At 49.8% G+C, this 17,402-nt stretch overlaps 1 protein-coding gene across 2 annotated transcripts in view; it reads left to right on the top strand.

The window, feature by feature from the left end:
* Positions 1-1,539, top strand: part of WDR49 (WD repeat domain 49) — a 198,530-nt gene extending 196,991 nt beyond the window's left edge. For both annotated transcript variants that reach the window (XM_089675462.1, XM_089675463.1), the window contains one exon: positions 1,204-1,539. In XM_089675462.1, the coding sequence (XP_089531588.1) occupies positions 1,204-1,349 (146 nt within the window). In that variant the 3' untranslated portion in view covers positions 1,350-1,539. The remainder of the gene's footprint in view (positions 1-1,203) is intronic.
* Positions 1,540-17,402: the final 15,863 nt, after the last annotated feature.

Genomic DNA, 17,402 nt, shown 5'->3' with positions numbered 1-17,402 from the left:
AGCGGTAAAAACGTCAAGTGTTCATGAGGACAAAGACTGCTGTAGAAAGAATGTGGAGGTAATACTATAATTTTTTCTTTCTATCCAATTGCATTCACAGTAATTTTTTTGAACTCAGTTGTGCTATAAGTTCTATTCAATGGTGAACAATGTACAATTACAAAAAACTCACAGAATTCAATTAATTGATAGCCATAACTATATCTTAGATGTGGAATTCTATTGCCTTACATGGACCAGCACTATCACCAACTCTCTACTACCCCCAACACCATATGACCATTGACCATTTCCTAACATTGTCTGATATTTGTCTGTAGGTATTGTACCTATGAAAAACATTCCAAGAAAAACAAATTTAAATTAAAATTCTGTTGAAAATAATAAATTCTCCTTACTCCAGCCCATTAAAACCTGGACAACATTGCCCACATTCTCCACAGTGTTGCTCCACTCACACAAATGTATGCCTGTGACATTTTTTCTTGGGTTAGCTGTAGGTAGGCATCATCGCCCTGACGTTTACATTGTACCATGGGCTTACAGCTATCAACATGGCATACCAAAAAGAAAATAATTATTTGATAGCCCTAGTTTGTACTCCAAATGAAATGGATTTAGGGCAATTAAAAAAAATTACCGAATGCGAGCACTCCCTCCTTTTTTTTTTAAACATAGTGTTGCAATATAACTTTTAACAAAACCAGCCTATATATGCACAATTCAGAACAGGATTCAGAAGGAGGGATTATCATGGTAAAACTTGCTGTCTCCTTGATCATTAAAAGAACAAAGAGTTCTCTGATCTTTAGATCTAATTGACAAAACATCAGCCTTTGTGTAGATGGATTATTGGAAAATCCACCTTGTATGTTTTTGTAAAAGTCATGTAAATGAGGATTCACATCTTTTAAAAGGATAATCCTGAATATAAGTGTTTATATTACAATACATTCTGAAACATGTATGGGAATCAGTTGACTGAAAGTACACAGCAACTGTATGTAGTCACTGAAAGACTTTTCTCATTTGTGCTTTGCTCCTGCCCTTGGTCTTATAAGAATGTCACATTGCCTATGATAACAGAAAGAGGGATAACAATGTAAAACTGGGTCACTTTAGCAATCGTTAGTGTTAATAAAGACTTTTTGGATACTTGCCAGCCACATGAATAATGTAAATGTGATTCTATCGCCATTCTAGCACTGAAAGCTGTGTTTGACGAGGGGAGCCTCTTCCCAAGAGAAATTTTGGAACGTGAACTAAAAGCAAAACAACTAAATGACAGAATGTTTCCAGAGCCCAGGATAAAGAGAAACAAGAAACCGGCAAGACAGAAAGAGAAATAACAGTCTGAAAGCCACAGACAAACTGACATATGGGCAATTTACTAAAAACTGTAAATAAAATATTTCCATCAAACCAATTAGCTGTGTGTAACTATAGTATTTTATAATATCTTTAAAGTGTATGTAAACCCTAATAATGAACATCTCCTGTTTGCCTCCTTTTGGTCTGCTAAATAAACTATTGAAAATGTTTGTTTTATATCTGTTCAATAAGTAGAAAAATACCTGCTGATCCTGCCAGGAATCTAGTGAGCAGATATCTTTCTGGGTGCTCTGCGTGTGCCCAAGGAGGGGTTATGGAGATAAAGAGAGAGCTGTGTTCATTGTAATCCATCAGAAATGAAATAGACAAGACTGACAACATATGTTTAGAAATTCAGACCTGTGTTGTCATGTCAAAATGCAATGTAGAAGCATACAGGGGATATAAAAAGTCTACACACCGCTGTTAAAATGTTAGGTTTCTCTGATGTAAAAAAATTAAACACAGATAAATCATTTCAGAACTTTTTTCCACCTTTAATGTGACCTATAAACTGTATGACTCAATTGAAAAACAAACTGAAATCTTTTAGGGGGGAAAAGTAAACATATACTGTAAATCTAAAATAATGTGGTTGAATAAGTGTGCACAGTCGCTTATAACTAAAAACAACACTGCACATCAACAAAAGAACATCATACTCACAGTGAAGCATGGTGGTGGCAGCATCATGCTTTGGGGCTGTTTTTCTTCAGCTGGAACTGGGGCCTTAGTCAAGGTAGAGGGAATTATGAACAGTTCCAAATACCAGTCCATATTGGTACAAAACCTTCAGGCTTCTGCTAGAAAGCTGAACATGAAGAGGAACTTCATCTTTCAGCATGACAACAACCCAAAGCATACATCCAAATCAACAAAGGAATGGCTTCACCAGAAGAGATTAACATTTTGGAATGGCCCAGCCAGAGCCCAGAACTGAATCTGATCACAAATCTGTGGGGTGATCTGAAGAGGGCTGTGCACAGGAGATGCCCTCGCAATCTGACAGATTTGGAATGTTTTTGCAAGGAAGAGTGGGCAAATATTGCCAAGTCAAGATGTGCCATGCTGATAGACTCATACCCAATAAGATCAAAATTTTTTAGTTTTTTATTTTTACTTCCCTCCACCTAAAAGATTTCAGTTTGTTGTTCAATTGAGTTGTACAGCTTATAGGTTACATTAAAGGTGGAAAATGTTCTGACATGATTTATCTTTCTCTCATTTCTTTACATCACAGAAACCTGACATTTTAACAGGGGTGTGTGGATTTTTTATATCCACTGTATGTTTATATTTAAAATTTCTGACCCATCAACGTGTGCAGGTATTCCAGAGATTACCTAAAGTAATATTAAAGGCATGTTTTTGTTTTTTTTGGTTTTTTTTTATAACAAACATGTTATACATATCTGCTCTGTACAATGGTTTTGCACAGAGCAGACCCTATCCTTTTCTCAGGTCCCCCACCGGAGCTCTTAGCCCCTTCCTCCTGTCAAGTGCCCTCAGAGCAAGAAGCTTGCTATGGGGGCACCCAAGCAGGCTCTCCCAAGCCACTGCTCTGCGTGTGCATTGACACACAGATCCACGGCTCCGCCCTGTCCCCTCTCTCCCCTCATTTATTCACTGGCTATGATTAACAGCAGTGGGAACCAATAGCTTCCACTGCTGTATCAGCCAATGAGGAGGGAGAGTTCCTGAAGAGCTGAGGCACTTGTGCACATTGCTGGATTGCGATGGGGCTCAGGTAGGTATTGGGGGGCTGGAGGGCTGCTGCACAGAGAAGGTTTTTTTTACTTTCATGCATAGAATGCATGAAGCTAAAAAAAAAACCTTCTGCCTTTAGAACCACTTTAATATGTTTATTTTTCTGGGTATGGTATACATATTTACATTTTTTCCAAGCTATACCAATGTAACTACGTAAATATATACAATGCCTGAAATTCTACTAATGTGCTCCATACACTTGCTAGCTTCATTGGCATCTTTTGGAGCCTCTGTCAACTCACAGCCACAGCAATCTGCCACCCACAATTTCAGTAATTCTGCTTTTTCTGAGTAACCATAACAGACATGAAAATCAATTAAAATGCATCATTTGATCTGCACTGAAGTAGTCTCAGTTAATTTTCACCAAACTTTGGTTTGTCTGGTTACTTAAACTGAGAAACAGATGAAACCAAGAGTGGTAGATTGTAGGCAGTGGTTGATAGAAGTTGTAACTGACAGTCATCTCAGACTGAGAACTGAGCGATCAGCAGTCATGTGATCGCTCAGTTCTCAGTCTTAGAACTAGCAGGGGACAGCTGCAGCATCACAACAATGAGTGCGTGTGCTTTTTTTTTTTTTTTTTTAACCCCAAACTTCTCCTTTAAGAGTACATCCTTTTTTCTTCTTTTTTTTCTTTTCTTTTTTTAAAGCAGAGTTTTGTGTCATGTTAAGATATAATAATGAGTACCTTGGTTGCAGATATTTCTTCACACAGGCAGATTCTGCAAACAGCAGGTCTGATTTTCCTCTGCTATGGAGTAGAAAAATAGATCAAATGAAAGGAGTACACTTCTGTCACTATGAGGTGATGACCACAGCAATTCTGCCTCTCATGAAATTTGTTTAGGGATGGGCAGATATCTTGCCATCCATCATTCTCAGGAAATTATCTAACCATCTATAGCCACTCTTATCCTAAAATGCAATGTGAGAAAATATTTGTAATCCTTTTGGAATTTCCCAGATTTCTCCATGGATGACTGATAAAATATGATCTGACATACATTTAAATAGTAATCTATAGACTGTATATATAATATAATAATAAACAAAAACAATCTGCTGAAAATAATATCACACCAATAGTTGTACTGTTTACTGAATGCACTGTTTAAACAATCAAAGTTCTTAATGGAACAAGTTTGTAAACTCTTGTATTTTGTAATGGTCCAAAAACGTAAACACTTGAAAAGATTAGGGGTAAGTACTTTCGCCGTACTGTGTTTTGTGTTTGCAGTGGCTCATAGTCACCCACTTATAAACAGGTGGGTACAGGGTGCCACTGAATATATTTCTGCTGTTGTATTAATTGCAATGTGTAGCTATGCAGATAGTCCAGGCTGCCCAGGATGAGAAGGGGTTAACTGAGTCTCAGATCTTTCCTGCGTTTTCTTGGGTCCTGCCCCCTGTGGCAATCCACATAAATACAAGGGGAGGGCTCAAAGCAGGAGCTTGCACAGTAGATTACAGAGGAAGGGGTACTGTGACATGTAATCCTGTTGAAGAACTGTGGCAAGTGGGTCACCCTGCTGGGATTCTCCCTAGAACCAGGAACCTGTCAACTATGAACTGTTGCTAATTATTATTATTATTATACAGTATTTATAAAGCGCCGATAGTTCACTCAGCGCTGTACATTACAAAGGGGGACAGAACATGTGACAGAACAATACCAATACAATGCAAAACATGAGGGGATCGAGGGCCCTGCTCTTTCGAGCTTACAATCTAGAAGGGACGGGATAGTGGTACAGGAGGAGATAGCTGTGGGGGATGGAGTGGTAGGAAGAGTGGAGGAGGTCGGTCAAGTTAGCAGGGGGTAGGCTTCCCTGAAGAGATGGGTTTTCAGGGTGCGCCTAATGGACTTTGCTTTCCTAAAAGGTATGATCTGGACAGCCTGCGGTTAGATAGTAAGGCCCCTTTCAGATGAGGCGGACCTGTCAGCTGATCCACCTGCTCAGCGGAGGGGATCACTCCACTGATCCCCGCTGGGCAGCTGGATGACAGGTCTGTGTCCGCTCTGCTACTCCAAAGCAGACACAGACTCCGCTTGCTGTCTACTATGGGGCAGTGGGATGGAAATGGATCATCTGTCTGTTGCCACCCGACTGGATGGATGGGGAACAATCCCCATCCGTCTGTTTTTGGCATACAGGATCAGATTGGATGCCGGTGGGCATCAGCGGACACTTGTTCTCTGACACCTGCCAGTCCATACAGGTCTATGGATGGTTCGATTGAGTCCGCCTGAAAAACTGACAGGCAGACCCGACTGGACCGCCAGTGTGAAAGGGGCCTTAGGGGGAGACTTTTGCAGTATGTTCTTTATGTTGCTGGATTGTCTTGACAAGATGTTTTGTAAAGTTTATTAACAGTTTCATGCCTGGTCTGAAGTTACTACAAAGGGGTGAATGGTGGTATATGGTGTATAGCAAAGAACAGGGCCTGTTAAACACACATTAGGTGAAGAGGAGTATATGTTGTTGCTAAGGGTAACCAACATAAGGGAATGATATGGCAGCCAGGCAGTGGAAAGAAAGTACCACCAGGGAAGACAGATTCTCTGCATAGTTAGGGGAATGGTTTTCTGTTTCCCTCCCTAGTTCCCCAGCAAACCAGGACCGAACCCGCATGGCAGAGACCCTAGGGACCTAGCCACAGGTACAGCAGTTAAGTATTAGTATAATTCCTAGTTTCCTGCTGTTCCACTTAGTTATATTATGGATGTGAAGATCCACAGATAACACCATGGGTCCCAGTTTGAACAAGACTTGAGGTAGAATGGATTAAAAGGACCCAAAGCTGACAACTGTCTCAGGGATTCCAAGTGCCAAAATATTGGGGCTTAAGATCCCAAATCTGCACACTACCTGATCTGAAGATCACTCTTGGGAAAATATAAATGCATTCTTCATATTAATTATTCTGTTGCATGAAATGGCTTACCAGCAAAAGTGTGTCTGTTTGTGGAACAGGATGAAACACCAGGATGTGTCACTGCAGTGGCAGAAGGCATAGACGTGTGCATTAGTACAGTGACGGTGAGTGCTGAGGCCTGGGTCAGTGTAGTGGCAGCAAGCACAGATCTGGACTACGTGGCAAAGTATTGGCATGTAGGAGAGGTAAGGCAAAGCAGAGGGTCAAGTGCAGTGAATAGAGTGGGGCTTGGTGTGCAGGTGTGGATGGGGGTAAACTTTGGTAGTACAAGCATGCGGTATGGGGGGTAGGTAAAGGCACAGTGGTGGAGAGGTTTCAGACACAACGGTGAGAAGAGGAGTGCAGGCATCATGATGATTAGGAGTTGAGGTCAAGAGGATGCTAGTCCAGTAGTAGTGATAGAGGTGGCTGCAGGCTTGTGGCCTCTTGGTTAGCAGCAGAGACTGGGGAGAGGGGTTGGTGGTGTGAGGGGCCAGGCTGGAGATTACAGGGCTTGTGTAAGCCACAGCAGAAGCCAAGAGTTGGTGAGGTGGTGAAAGCTGATGGGGTCATAAGTTAGAAGGTCATGTCCCAATGAAACACAGACTCACCTGCAGGTACTACCTTGGATGTGCTCACTGTTAAATATTGCTGTTGTACATGGCTCTGACCCAGGAGCGGACTGACCATATGGGCACTGCCCGAGGGCCCGGGGTCAGTAGGGGGCCCCATGAGATGCCCCTGGTACCTTTTTCATAGGCTTTTTTGAGTTTGGGCAAGGACACAGAGGCCCCATAATCCCCTATTGCCCGGGGGCCCCATGAGTTGTCAGTCCGCTCCTGCTCTGACCCACATGTTGATGCTACTGCACAAGCATAGTAATGATGTAATGTTATTACCTTCCTGTTACTACTGGCACCATTTCGGCTTGTTGCTAAAGACTCTACGCTGCCCTCAGTGCAGACCCAGTATTTTGTGGCAGCACTGCTAGATCCCTCTAACCCTCAGCAATCTTTGATGATAGCAGCAATCAGCTCTCAGCACAGGAAATCTTCCAGCAGCACTGTCACTGAATGCTTGGTCTGGGGGCAGTAGAACCCCATAGCAGCAAGCAAGCAGCAGGAAGTAGAAGAGCAACTTCTTGATTCAGCTTGTTCAGTTAAAGCGGAGCTCCAGTCAAAAGCTCCAGTCCAGCTACAAAAACTGCAGCTGCTGACTTTTAAAAACAGCTACTCACCTGTCCCACGATCCAGTGGTGGACTTACTGCAGCTGGTTTCACTGGCCGTCCTCGCTCCCTAGCGCCGGTATCTTAAGTGTGGGCACCCTGCTGTGACAGCTTCCAGCATCTCAGCTGGGTGCCCATTGCGCATGTGCGAGTAGCGCTGAGCCTTGTGAATGGTCCCGTAATCTTCTGGGACCTGTCCCAGAAGTCTATGGGGGGGGCAACTTCTGCTTCTGATCGCCTAGGCGATCACAGCAGAGGTGGGATTGGGTACCTGTCAAAATCAGGTACCCACTCCCCAAAGGTGCCAATTGCTCATGGAGAGCGGGGGCCCAGTACTTAAAGCAGAACTTATTCTTTTGAGCTTTGAGCCATGCAAATATCACATAGAAGTGGATGCACAGCTGCTCCAGATTCTGACTGCTCCAGTCTTTTTGTCAGGAATAGACTGGCCAGTAATGGTGGGACTCACCTGCCTTGTGGGCTGCAGTACCAGCGCTGGCCAGCGGGTGCTCCCAGCAATCAGAGACTCAACCCTGCAGCCAGCCAAACACCTGAAACTGCTTATGCAGGTGTATTTAAGTGATGGCCAGACCTGCAGTCTTTGCCTTGGTGTGTGTGTTTTTCCTGGGCCCTGTATCTTGTAAACCTGCGTTCCTGTTCCTGTCTTGTTGCTGACCCTGCTTGATCCTGACCGCTGCTGACTTCTCCTGTTCTGATCCCTGGCTTGTGACCCTGACCATTCTCTCCGCCTGCTCCTCCTGTACCTACCTGCCCGATAGTTATCGACCCGGCCTGCCTGATCACGTTGTGCTCTATATGTGTATGTACCTGTGTATCTGTATCAGTTTAGGTTTGGGTTTGTTTCACCTTGTATGTATTTGTGTTATCTTGGGGTTTGGTGCACTGCGTTTATGTTTGAATTGTTAGTCTTTAATAAATTATATTGTTTATAACTAGAGATGAGCGAAGTATTCAAAAATTCGATTCGACTGATTCGGCGAATTCGTAGAAAAATTTTGATTCGAGTCGAATATATTCGCTGTGAATTTAACTTAAAAAAGGGTGTTTCTAGGCTTCAGAGAGACTTAATATTAGTGCTGAACAGTGTACCTTTAATTTAAATGCCCTTGGAGTCTGCTGGGGAAGAGAAATAATACTGTCAGGCAGTATGACATGCAGATGAGTGCCGTCGATCTTAGAATCACCGCACACTTCACTCATTTGGCCAGTCACGGGGCCAAAACCAGAGTGTGGAGCCACAGTGTGGCGGTGGAGGCAGCAGCAATGGGAGGCCATACAGCACCCTATGACAAAAATGGAAACCACCAGCAGTGTGAGGAGACCTGAAAGTGGCACATGGCAGAGTGTGGCGATAGAGACAGCAGCAATGGGAGGCCGTACAGGGACCCATGACACACTCTGGACCTGGCAGCAGCATGAGGAGGCGGTACAGGGGCCCATGGCAGATTACGGGCCTGGCAGCAGCATGAGGAGTCGGTACGGGGGCCCATGGCAGATTACAGGCCTGGCAGCAGCAATGGGAGGCCGTACAGGGACCCATGACACAATCTGGACGTGGCAGCAGCATGGGGAGGCGGTACAGGGGCCCATGACAGATTACGGGCCTGGCAGCAGCATTTGGAGTCGGTACGGGGGCCCATGACACACTCTGGACCTGGCAGCAGCATGAGGAGGCGGTACAGGGGCGCATGACAGATTACGAGCCTGGCAGCAGCAACTTGGACAGGAGGACGTTCAGTTTCTGCACCGTCTGGTGCGTGCTCGCAAACTGTTGTCTCTTGGAAACGGATTCCAAGAAAGACTGCTGACGGAATCCGTGAAGAGGAGTAGCAGGAGAAGGAGCATCTGAACGAGCGGAATATGCCAACAAGCGACAACAGGGGCCCATGGCAGATTAGGGGCCTGGCAGCAGCTATGGGAGGCCCGTAATCTGCCAGCACCCTATGACAAAAAATGGAACCCACCAGCAGTGTGAGGAGACCTGAAAGTGGCACATGGCAGAGTGTGGCGATGGAGACAGCAGCAATGGGAGGCCGTACAGGGACCCATGACACACTCTGGACCTGGCAGCAGCATGAGGAGGCGGTATATAGGGGCCTATGGCAGATTAGGGGCCTGGCAGCAGCTATGGGAGGCCCATAATCTGCCAGCACCCTATGTCAAAAAATTCTACACACCAGCAGTGTGTGAGACCTGAAAGTGGCACATGGCAGAGTGTGGCGATGGAGACAGCAGCAATGGGAGGCCGTACAGGGACCCATGAGAGACTCTGGACTTGGCAGCAGCATGAGGAGGCGGTATAGGGGCCCATGGCAGATTAGGGGCCTGGCAGCAGCTATGGGAGGCCCGTAATCTGCCAGCACCCTATGACAAAAAATGGAACACACCAGCAGTGTGAGGAGACCTGAAAGTGGCACATGTTTGGGGCATGATTCATGGCGGATTTAGTCAGTTGTGTCAGGAACTGGTGGTTTGAAATCCAGACTAATCCACGCCTGATTCATTTTCACAAACGTCAGTCTCTCCACACTTTGGGTGGACAGTCGTGTCCTCCGCGGAGTTGCAATACCTCCTGCCGCACTAAACACGCGCTCCGATGCCACGCTACTGGCCGGGCATGACAGCCTTTCAAGGGCAAATTCAGCTAGTTGGGGCCAAAGGTCAAGTTTCGTTGCCCAGTAGTCAAGGGGATTGTCTACCTCGGTTGGCAGGGTGCTGTCCAAGTAGGCCTAAGCCTGTTGTTTGAGGTCCTGCTCCAGGTCCACCTGATGCTGCTGCTGCTGCTGCTGCTGCTGTGGCTGGTTAGTAGTTTCCTCACTGCGCTGGTGAAGAAAGCTACTCATCATCGACTGCAGACTGAGGCAGCCGCTGCTGGTGGAGCTGCCACTGCTCCTACCACCCCACCCCTCCCCTGCTGCCATGGCAGCGGAACGCGAGCGCACAGGGCCCACAGTGTCTGAGGATGGACGTTGGCGCAGACAGGCAGAGACCAGCTGACTACATAGGTGGTTTTTATAGTACGTTATTTTGGCCTCCCTCTCAGCAGGTGTGAAAAAGGCCACCATTTTTGAACGGTAGCGAGGGTCCAACAAGGTGGACAGCCAAAAGTCATCCCTCTGTCTGATGGTTATTATTCGGCTGTCGCTACGCAAGCAAGCGAGCATGCTATGGGCCATTTGTGCCAAGGAATGCGAGGGACTCCCTGCCTCCATCTCCACAGCATACTGCCACGGTGCGTCTGGGTCCTCTGTCTCCTCCTCCTCCTCCTCCTCTACCAGATGCTCCTGCTCCTCCACTCCTGTCCGCTGAGTGGAAAAACCACCCATTTCACTCAATAATTCCTGAGCACCAATGTCCTCCTCTACCTCCTCCTCTTCTTCCTGTCCTGCCCCCACAGGGGTCATGTGGCGTTGAGATCTGTGCGCCACGTCTACCGCACCCTGACCAGCCATTGTTAACAGCATTTGTTCCAGGACGTGCAACAGAGGAATGACGTCGTTCATCCCATAGTCCTGCCGACTCACGAATAGCGTGGCCTCCTCAAAGGGCCTGAGCAAGCGCAGGTGTCACGCATGAGCTGCCAATGGCTGACATCTAAGTTACACAGGGAATACCTTTATCCGCTTTTAACATCAGGAAATCTGTGATGGCCTTTTGCTGTTCGTAAAGGCGGTCTAACATATGTAGGGTTGAATTCCACCTTGTTGCAACGTCACAGCATGAGGAGTCGGTATAGGGGCCCATGGCAGATTAGGGGCCTGGCAGCAGCTATGGGAGGCCCGTAATCTGCCAGCACCCTATGTCAAAAAATTCTACACACCAGCAGTGTGTGAGGAGACCTGAAAGTGGCACATGGCAGAGTGTGGCGATGGAGACAGCAGCAATGGGAGGCCGTACAGGGACCCATGACAGACTCTGGACCTGGCAGCAGCATGAGGAGGCGGTATATAGGGGCCTATGGCAGATTAGGGGCCTGGCAGCAGCTATGGGAGGCCCTTAATCTGCCAGCACCCTATGTCAAAAAATTCTACACACCAGCAGTGTGAGGAGACCTGAAAGTGGCACATGGCAGAGTGTGGCGATGGAGACAGCAGCAATGGGAGGCCGTACAGGGACCCATGAGAGACTCTGGACCTGGCAGCAGCATGAGGAGGCGGTATATAGGGGCCTATGGCAGATTAGGGGCCTGGCAGCAGCTATGGGAGGCCCGTAATCTGCCAGCACCCTATGTCAAAAAATTCTACACACCAGCAGTGTGTGAGGAGACCTGAAAGTGGCACATGGCAGAGTGTGGCGATGGAGACAGCAGCAATGGGAGGCCGTACAGGGACCCATGACAGACTCTGGACCTGGCAGCAGCATGAGGAGGCGGTATATAGGGGCCCATGGCAGATTAGGGGCCTGGCAGCAGCAATGGGAGGCCCGTAATCTGCCAGCACCCTATGTCAAAAAATTCTACACACCAGCAGTGTGAGGAGACCTGAAAGTGGCACATGGCAGAGTGTGGCGATGGAGACAGCAGCAATGGGAGGCCGTACAGGGACCCATGACAGACTCTGGACCTGGCAGCAGCATGAGGAGGCGGTATATAGGGGCCCATGGCAGATTAGGGGCCTGGCAGCAGCAATGGGAGGCCCGTAATCTGCCAGCACCCTATGTCAAAAAATTCTACACACCAGCAGTGTGAGGAGACCTGAAAGTGGCACATGGCAGAGTGTGGCGATGGAGACAGCAGCAATGGGAGGCCGTACAGGGACCCATGACAGACTCTGGACCTGGCAGCAGCATGAGGAGGCGGTATATAGGGGCCTATGGCAGATTAGGGGCCTGGCAGCAGCTATGGGAGGCCCATAATCTGCCAGCACCCTATGTCAAAAAATTCAACACACCAGCAGTGTGAGGAGACCTGAAAGTGGCACATGGCATGAGAGACTCTGGACCTGGCAGCAGCATGAGGAAGCGGTATATAGGGGCCTATGGCAGATTAGGGGCCTGGCAGCAGCTATAGGAGGCCCATAATCTGCCAGCACCCTATGTCAAAAAATTCAACACACCAGCAGTGTGAGGAGACCTGAAAGTGGCACATGGCAGAGTGTGGCGATGGAGACAGCAGCAATGGGAGGCCGTACAGGGACCCATGACAGACTCTGGACCTGGCAGCAGCATGAGGAGGCGGTATATAGGGGCCTATGGCAGATTAGGGGCCTGGCAGCAGCTATGGGAGGCCCTTAATCTGCCAGCACCCTATGTCAAAAAATTCTACACACCAGCAGTGTGTGAGGAGACCTGAAAGTGGCACATGGCAGAGTGTGGCGATGGAGACAGCAGCAATGGGAGGCCGTACAGGGACCCATGACAGACTCTGGACCTGGCAGCAGCATGAGGAGGCGGTATATAGGGGCCTATGGCAGATTAGGGGCCTGGCAGCAGCTATGGGAGGCCCGTAATCTGCCAGCACCCTATGTCAAAAAATTCTACACACCAGCAGTGTGTGAGGAGACCTGAAAGTGGCACATGGCAGAGTGTGGCGATGGAGACAGCAGCAATGGGAGGCCGTACAGGGACCCATGACAGACTCTGGACCTGGCAGCAGCATGAGGAGGCGGTATATAGGGGCCTATGGCAGATTAGGGGCCTGGCAGCAGCTATGGGAGGCCCGTAATCTGCCAGCACCCTATGTCAAAAAATTCTACACACCAGCAGTGTGTGAGGAGACCTGAAAGTGGCACATGGCAGAGTGTGGCGATGGAGACAGCAGCAATGGGAGGCCGTACAGGGACCCATGACAGACTCTGGACCTGGCAGCAGCATGAGGAGGCGGTATATAGGGGCCCATGGCAGATTAGGGGCCTGGCAGCAGCAATGGGAGGCCCGTAATCTGCCAGCACCCTATGTCAAAAAATTCTACACACCAGCAGTGTGAGGAGACCTGAAAGTGGCACATGGCAGAGTGTGGCGATGGAGACAGCAGCAATGGGAGGCCGTACGGGGACCCATGACAGACTCTGGACCTGGCAGCAGCATGAGGAGGCGGTATATAGGGGCCCATGGCAGATTAGGGGCCTGGCAGCAGCAATGGGAGGCCCGTAATCTGCCAGCACCCTATGTCAAAAAATTCTACACACCAGCAGTGTGAGGAGACCTGAAAGTGGCACATGGCAGAGTGTGGCGATGGAGACAGCAGCAATGGGAGGCCGTACAGGGACCCATGAGAGACTCTGGACCTGGCAGCAGCATGAGGAGGCGGTATATAGGGCCCTATGGCAGATTAGGGGCCTGGCAGCAGCTATGGGAGGCCCGTAATCTGCCAGCACCCTATGTCAAAAAATTCTACACACCAGCAGTGTGTGAGGAGACCTGAAAGTGGCACATGGCAGAGTGTGGCGATGGAGACAGCAGCAATGGGAGGCCGTACAGGGACCCATGACAGACTCTGGACCTGGCAGCAGCATGAGGAGGCGGTATATAGGGGCCCATGGCAGATTAGGGGCCTGGCAGCAGCAATGGGAGGCCCGTAATCTGCCAGCACCCTATGTCAAAAAATTCTACACACCAGCAGTGTGTGAGGAGACCTGAAAGTGGCACATGGCAGAGTGTGGCGATGGAGACAGCAGCAATGGGAGGCCGTACAGGGACCCATGACAGACTCTGGACCTGGCAGCAGCATGAGGAGGCGGTATATAGGGGCCTATGGCAGATTAGGGGCCTGGCAGCAGCTATGGGAGGCCCGTAATCTGCCAGCACCCTATGTCAAAAAACTGAACACACCAGCAGTGTGTGAGGAGACCTGAAAGTGGCACATGGCAGAGTGTGGTGATGGAGACAGCAGCAATGGGAGGCCGTACAGGGACCCATGACAGACTCTGGACCTGGCAGCAGCATGAGGAGGCGGTATATAGGGGCCTATGGCAGATTAGGGGCCTGGCAGCAGCTATGGGAGGCCCTTAATCTGCCAGCACCCTATGTCAAAAAATTCTACACACCAGCAGTGTGTGAGGAGACCTGAAAGTGGCACATGGCAGAGTGTGGCGATGGAGACAGCAGCAATGGGAGGCCGTACAGGGACCCATGACAGACTCTGGACCTGACAGCAGCATGAGGAGGCGGTATATAGGGGCCTATGGCAGATTAGGGGCCTGGCAGCAGCTATGGGAGGCCCGTAATCTGCCAGCACCCTATGTCAAAAAATTCTACACACCAGCAGTGTGTGAGGAGACCTGAAAGTGGCACATGGCAGAGTGTGGCGATGGAGACAGCAGCAATGGGAGGCCGTACAGGGACCCATGACAGACTCTGGACCTGGCAGCAGCATGAGGAGGCGGTATATAGGGGCCCATGGCAGATTAGGGGCCTGGCAGCAGCAATGGGAGGCCCGTAATCTGCCAGCACCCTATGTCAAAAAATTCTACACACCAGCAGTGTGAGGAGACCTGAAAGTGGCACATGGCAGAGTGTGGCGATGGAGACAGCAGCAATGGGAGGCCGTACAGGGACCCATGACAGACTCTGGACCTGGCAGCAGCATGAGGAGGCGGTATATAGGGGCCCATGGCAGATTAGGGGCCTGGCAGCAGCAATGGGAGGCCCATAATCTGCCAGCACCCTATGTCAAAAAATTCTACACACCAGCAGTGTGAGGAGACCTGAAAGTGGCACATGGCAGAGTGTGGCAATGGAGACAGCAGCAATGGGAGGCCATACAGGGACCCATGACAGACTCTGGACCTGGCAGCAGCATGAGGAGGCGGTATATAGGGGCCTATGGCAGATTAGGGGCCTGGCAGCAGCTATGGGAGGCCCATAATCTGCCAGCACCCTATGTCAAAAAATTCAACACACCAGCAGTGTGAGGAGACCTGAAAGTGGCACATGGCATGAGAGACTCTGGACCTGGCAGCAGCATGAGGAAGCGGTATATAGGGGCCTATGGCAGATTAGGGGCCTGGCAGCAGCTATAGGAGGCCCATAATCTGCCAGCACCCTATGTCAAAAAATTCAACACACCAGCAGTGTGAGGAGACCTGAAAGTGGCACATGGCAGAGTGTGGCGATGGAGACAGCAGCAATGGGAGGCCGTACAGGGACCCATGACAGACTCTGGACCTGGCAGCAGCATGAGGAGGCGGTATATAGGGGCCTATGGCAGATTAGGGGCCTGGCAGCAGCTATGGGAGGCCCTTAATCTGCCAGCACCCTATGTCAAAAAATTCTACACACCAGCAGTGTGTGAGGAGACCTGAAAGTGGCACATGGCAGAGTGTGGCGATGGAGACAGCAGCAATGGGAGGCCATACAGGGACCCATGACAGACTCTGGACCTGGCAGCAGCATGAGGAGGCGGTATATAGGGGCCTATGGCAGATTAGGGGCCTGGCAGCAGCTATGGGAGGCCCTTAATCTGCCAGCACCCTATGTCAAAAAATTCTACACACCAGCAGTGTGAGGAGACCTGAAAGTGGCACATGGCAGAGTGTGGCGATGGAGACAGCAGCAATGGGAGGCCGTACAGGGACCCATGAGAGACTCTGGACCTGGCAGCAGCATGAGGAGGCGGTATATAGGGGCCTATGGCAGATTAGGGGCCTGGCAGCAGCTATGGGAGGCCCGTAATCTGCCAGCACCCTATGTCAAAAAATTCTACACACCAGCAGTGTGTGAGGAGACCTGAAAGTGGCACATGGCAGAGTGTGGCGATGGAGACAGCAGCAATGGGAGGCCGTACAGGGACCCATGACAGACTCTGGACCTGGCAGCAGCATGAGGAGGCGGTATATAGGGGCCCATGGCAGATTAGGGGCCTGGCAGCAGCAATGGGAGGCCCGTAATCTGCCAGCACCCTATGTCAAAAAATTCTACACACCAGCAGTGTGTGAGGAGACCTGAAAGTGGCACATGGCAGAGTGTGGCGATGGAGACAGCAGCAATGGGAGGCCGTACAGGGACCCATGAGAGACTCTGGACCTGGCAGCAGCATGAGGAGGCGGTATATAGGGCCCTATGGCAGATTAGGGGCCTGGCAGCAGCTATGGGAGGCCCGTAATCTGCCAGCACCCTATGTCAAAAAATTCTACACACCAGCAGTGTGTGAGGAGACCTGAAAGTGGCACATGGCAGAGTGTGGCGATGGAGACAGCAGCAATGGGAGGCCGTACAGGGACCCATGACAGACTCTGGACCTGGCAGCAGCATGAGGAGGCGGTATATAGGGGCCCATGGCAGATTAGGGGCCTGGCAGCAGCAATGGGAGGCCCGTAATCTGCCAGCACCCTATGTCAAAAAATTCTACACACCAGCAGTGTGTGAGGAGACCTGAAAGTGGCACATGGCAGAGTGTGGCGATGGAGACAGCAGCAATGGGAGGCCGTACAGGGACCCATGACAGACTCTGGACCTGGCAGCAGCATGAGGAGGCGGTATATAGGGGCCTATGGCAGATTAGGGGCCTGGCAGCAGCTATGGGAGGCCCGTAATCTGCCAGCACCCTATGTCAAAAAACTGAACACACCAGCAGTGTGTGAGGAGACCTGAAAGTGGCACATGGCAGAGTGTGGCGATGGAGACAGCAGCAATGGGAGGCCGTACAGGGACCCATGACAGACTCTGGACCTGGCAGCAGCATGAGGAGGCGGTATATAGGGGCCTATGGCAGATTAGGGGCCTGGCAGCAGCTATGGGAGGCCCGTAATCTGCCAGCACCCTATGTCAAAAAATTCTACACACCAGCAGTGTGTGAGGAGACCTGAAAGTGGCACATGGCAGAGTGTGGCGATGGAGACAGCAGCAATGGGAGGCCGTACAGGGACCCATGACAGACTCTGGACCTGGCAGCAGCATGAGGAGGCGGTATATAGGGGCCTATGGCAGATTAGGGGCCTGGCAGCAGCTATGGGAGGCCCTTAATCTGCCAGCACCCTATGTCAAAAAATTCTACACACCAGCAGTGTGAGGAGACCTGAAAGTGGCACATGGCAGAGTGTGGCGATGGAGACAGCAGCAATGGGAGGCCGTACAGGGACCCATGACAGACTCTGGACCTGGCAGCAGCATGAGGAGGCGGTATATAGGGGCCTATGGCAGATTAGGGGCCTGGCAGCA

This window comes from Staurois parvus, unplaced genomic scaffold (assembly GCF_062004578.1).
Source record: "Staurois parvus isolate SC_StPar_1 unplaced genomic scaffold, SC_StPar_1.0 ptg000155l, whole genome shotgun sequence".
In the NCBI taxonomy this organism is placed as follows: domain Eukaryota; kingdom Metazoa; phylum Chordata; class Amphibia; order Anura; family Ranidae; genus Staurois; species Staurois parvus.
The sequence above is the reverse complement of the archived record's forward strand: the minus strand, read 5'-3'. Positions and strand labels throughout refer to the sequence as shown.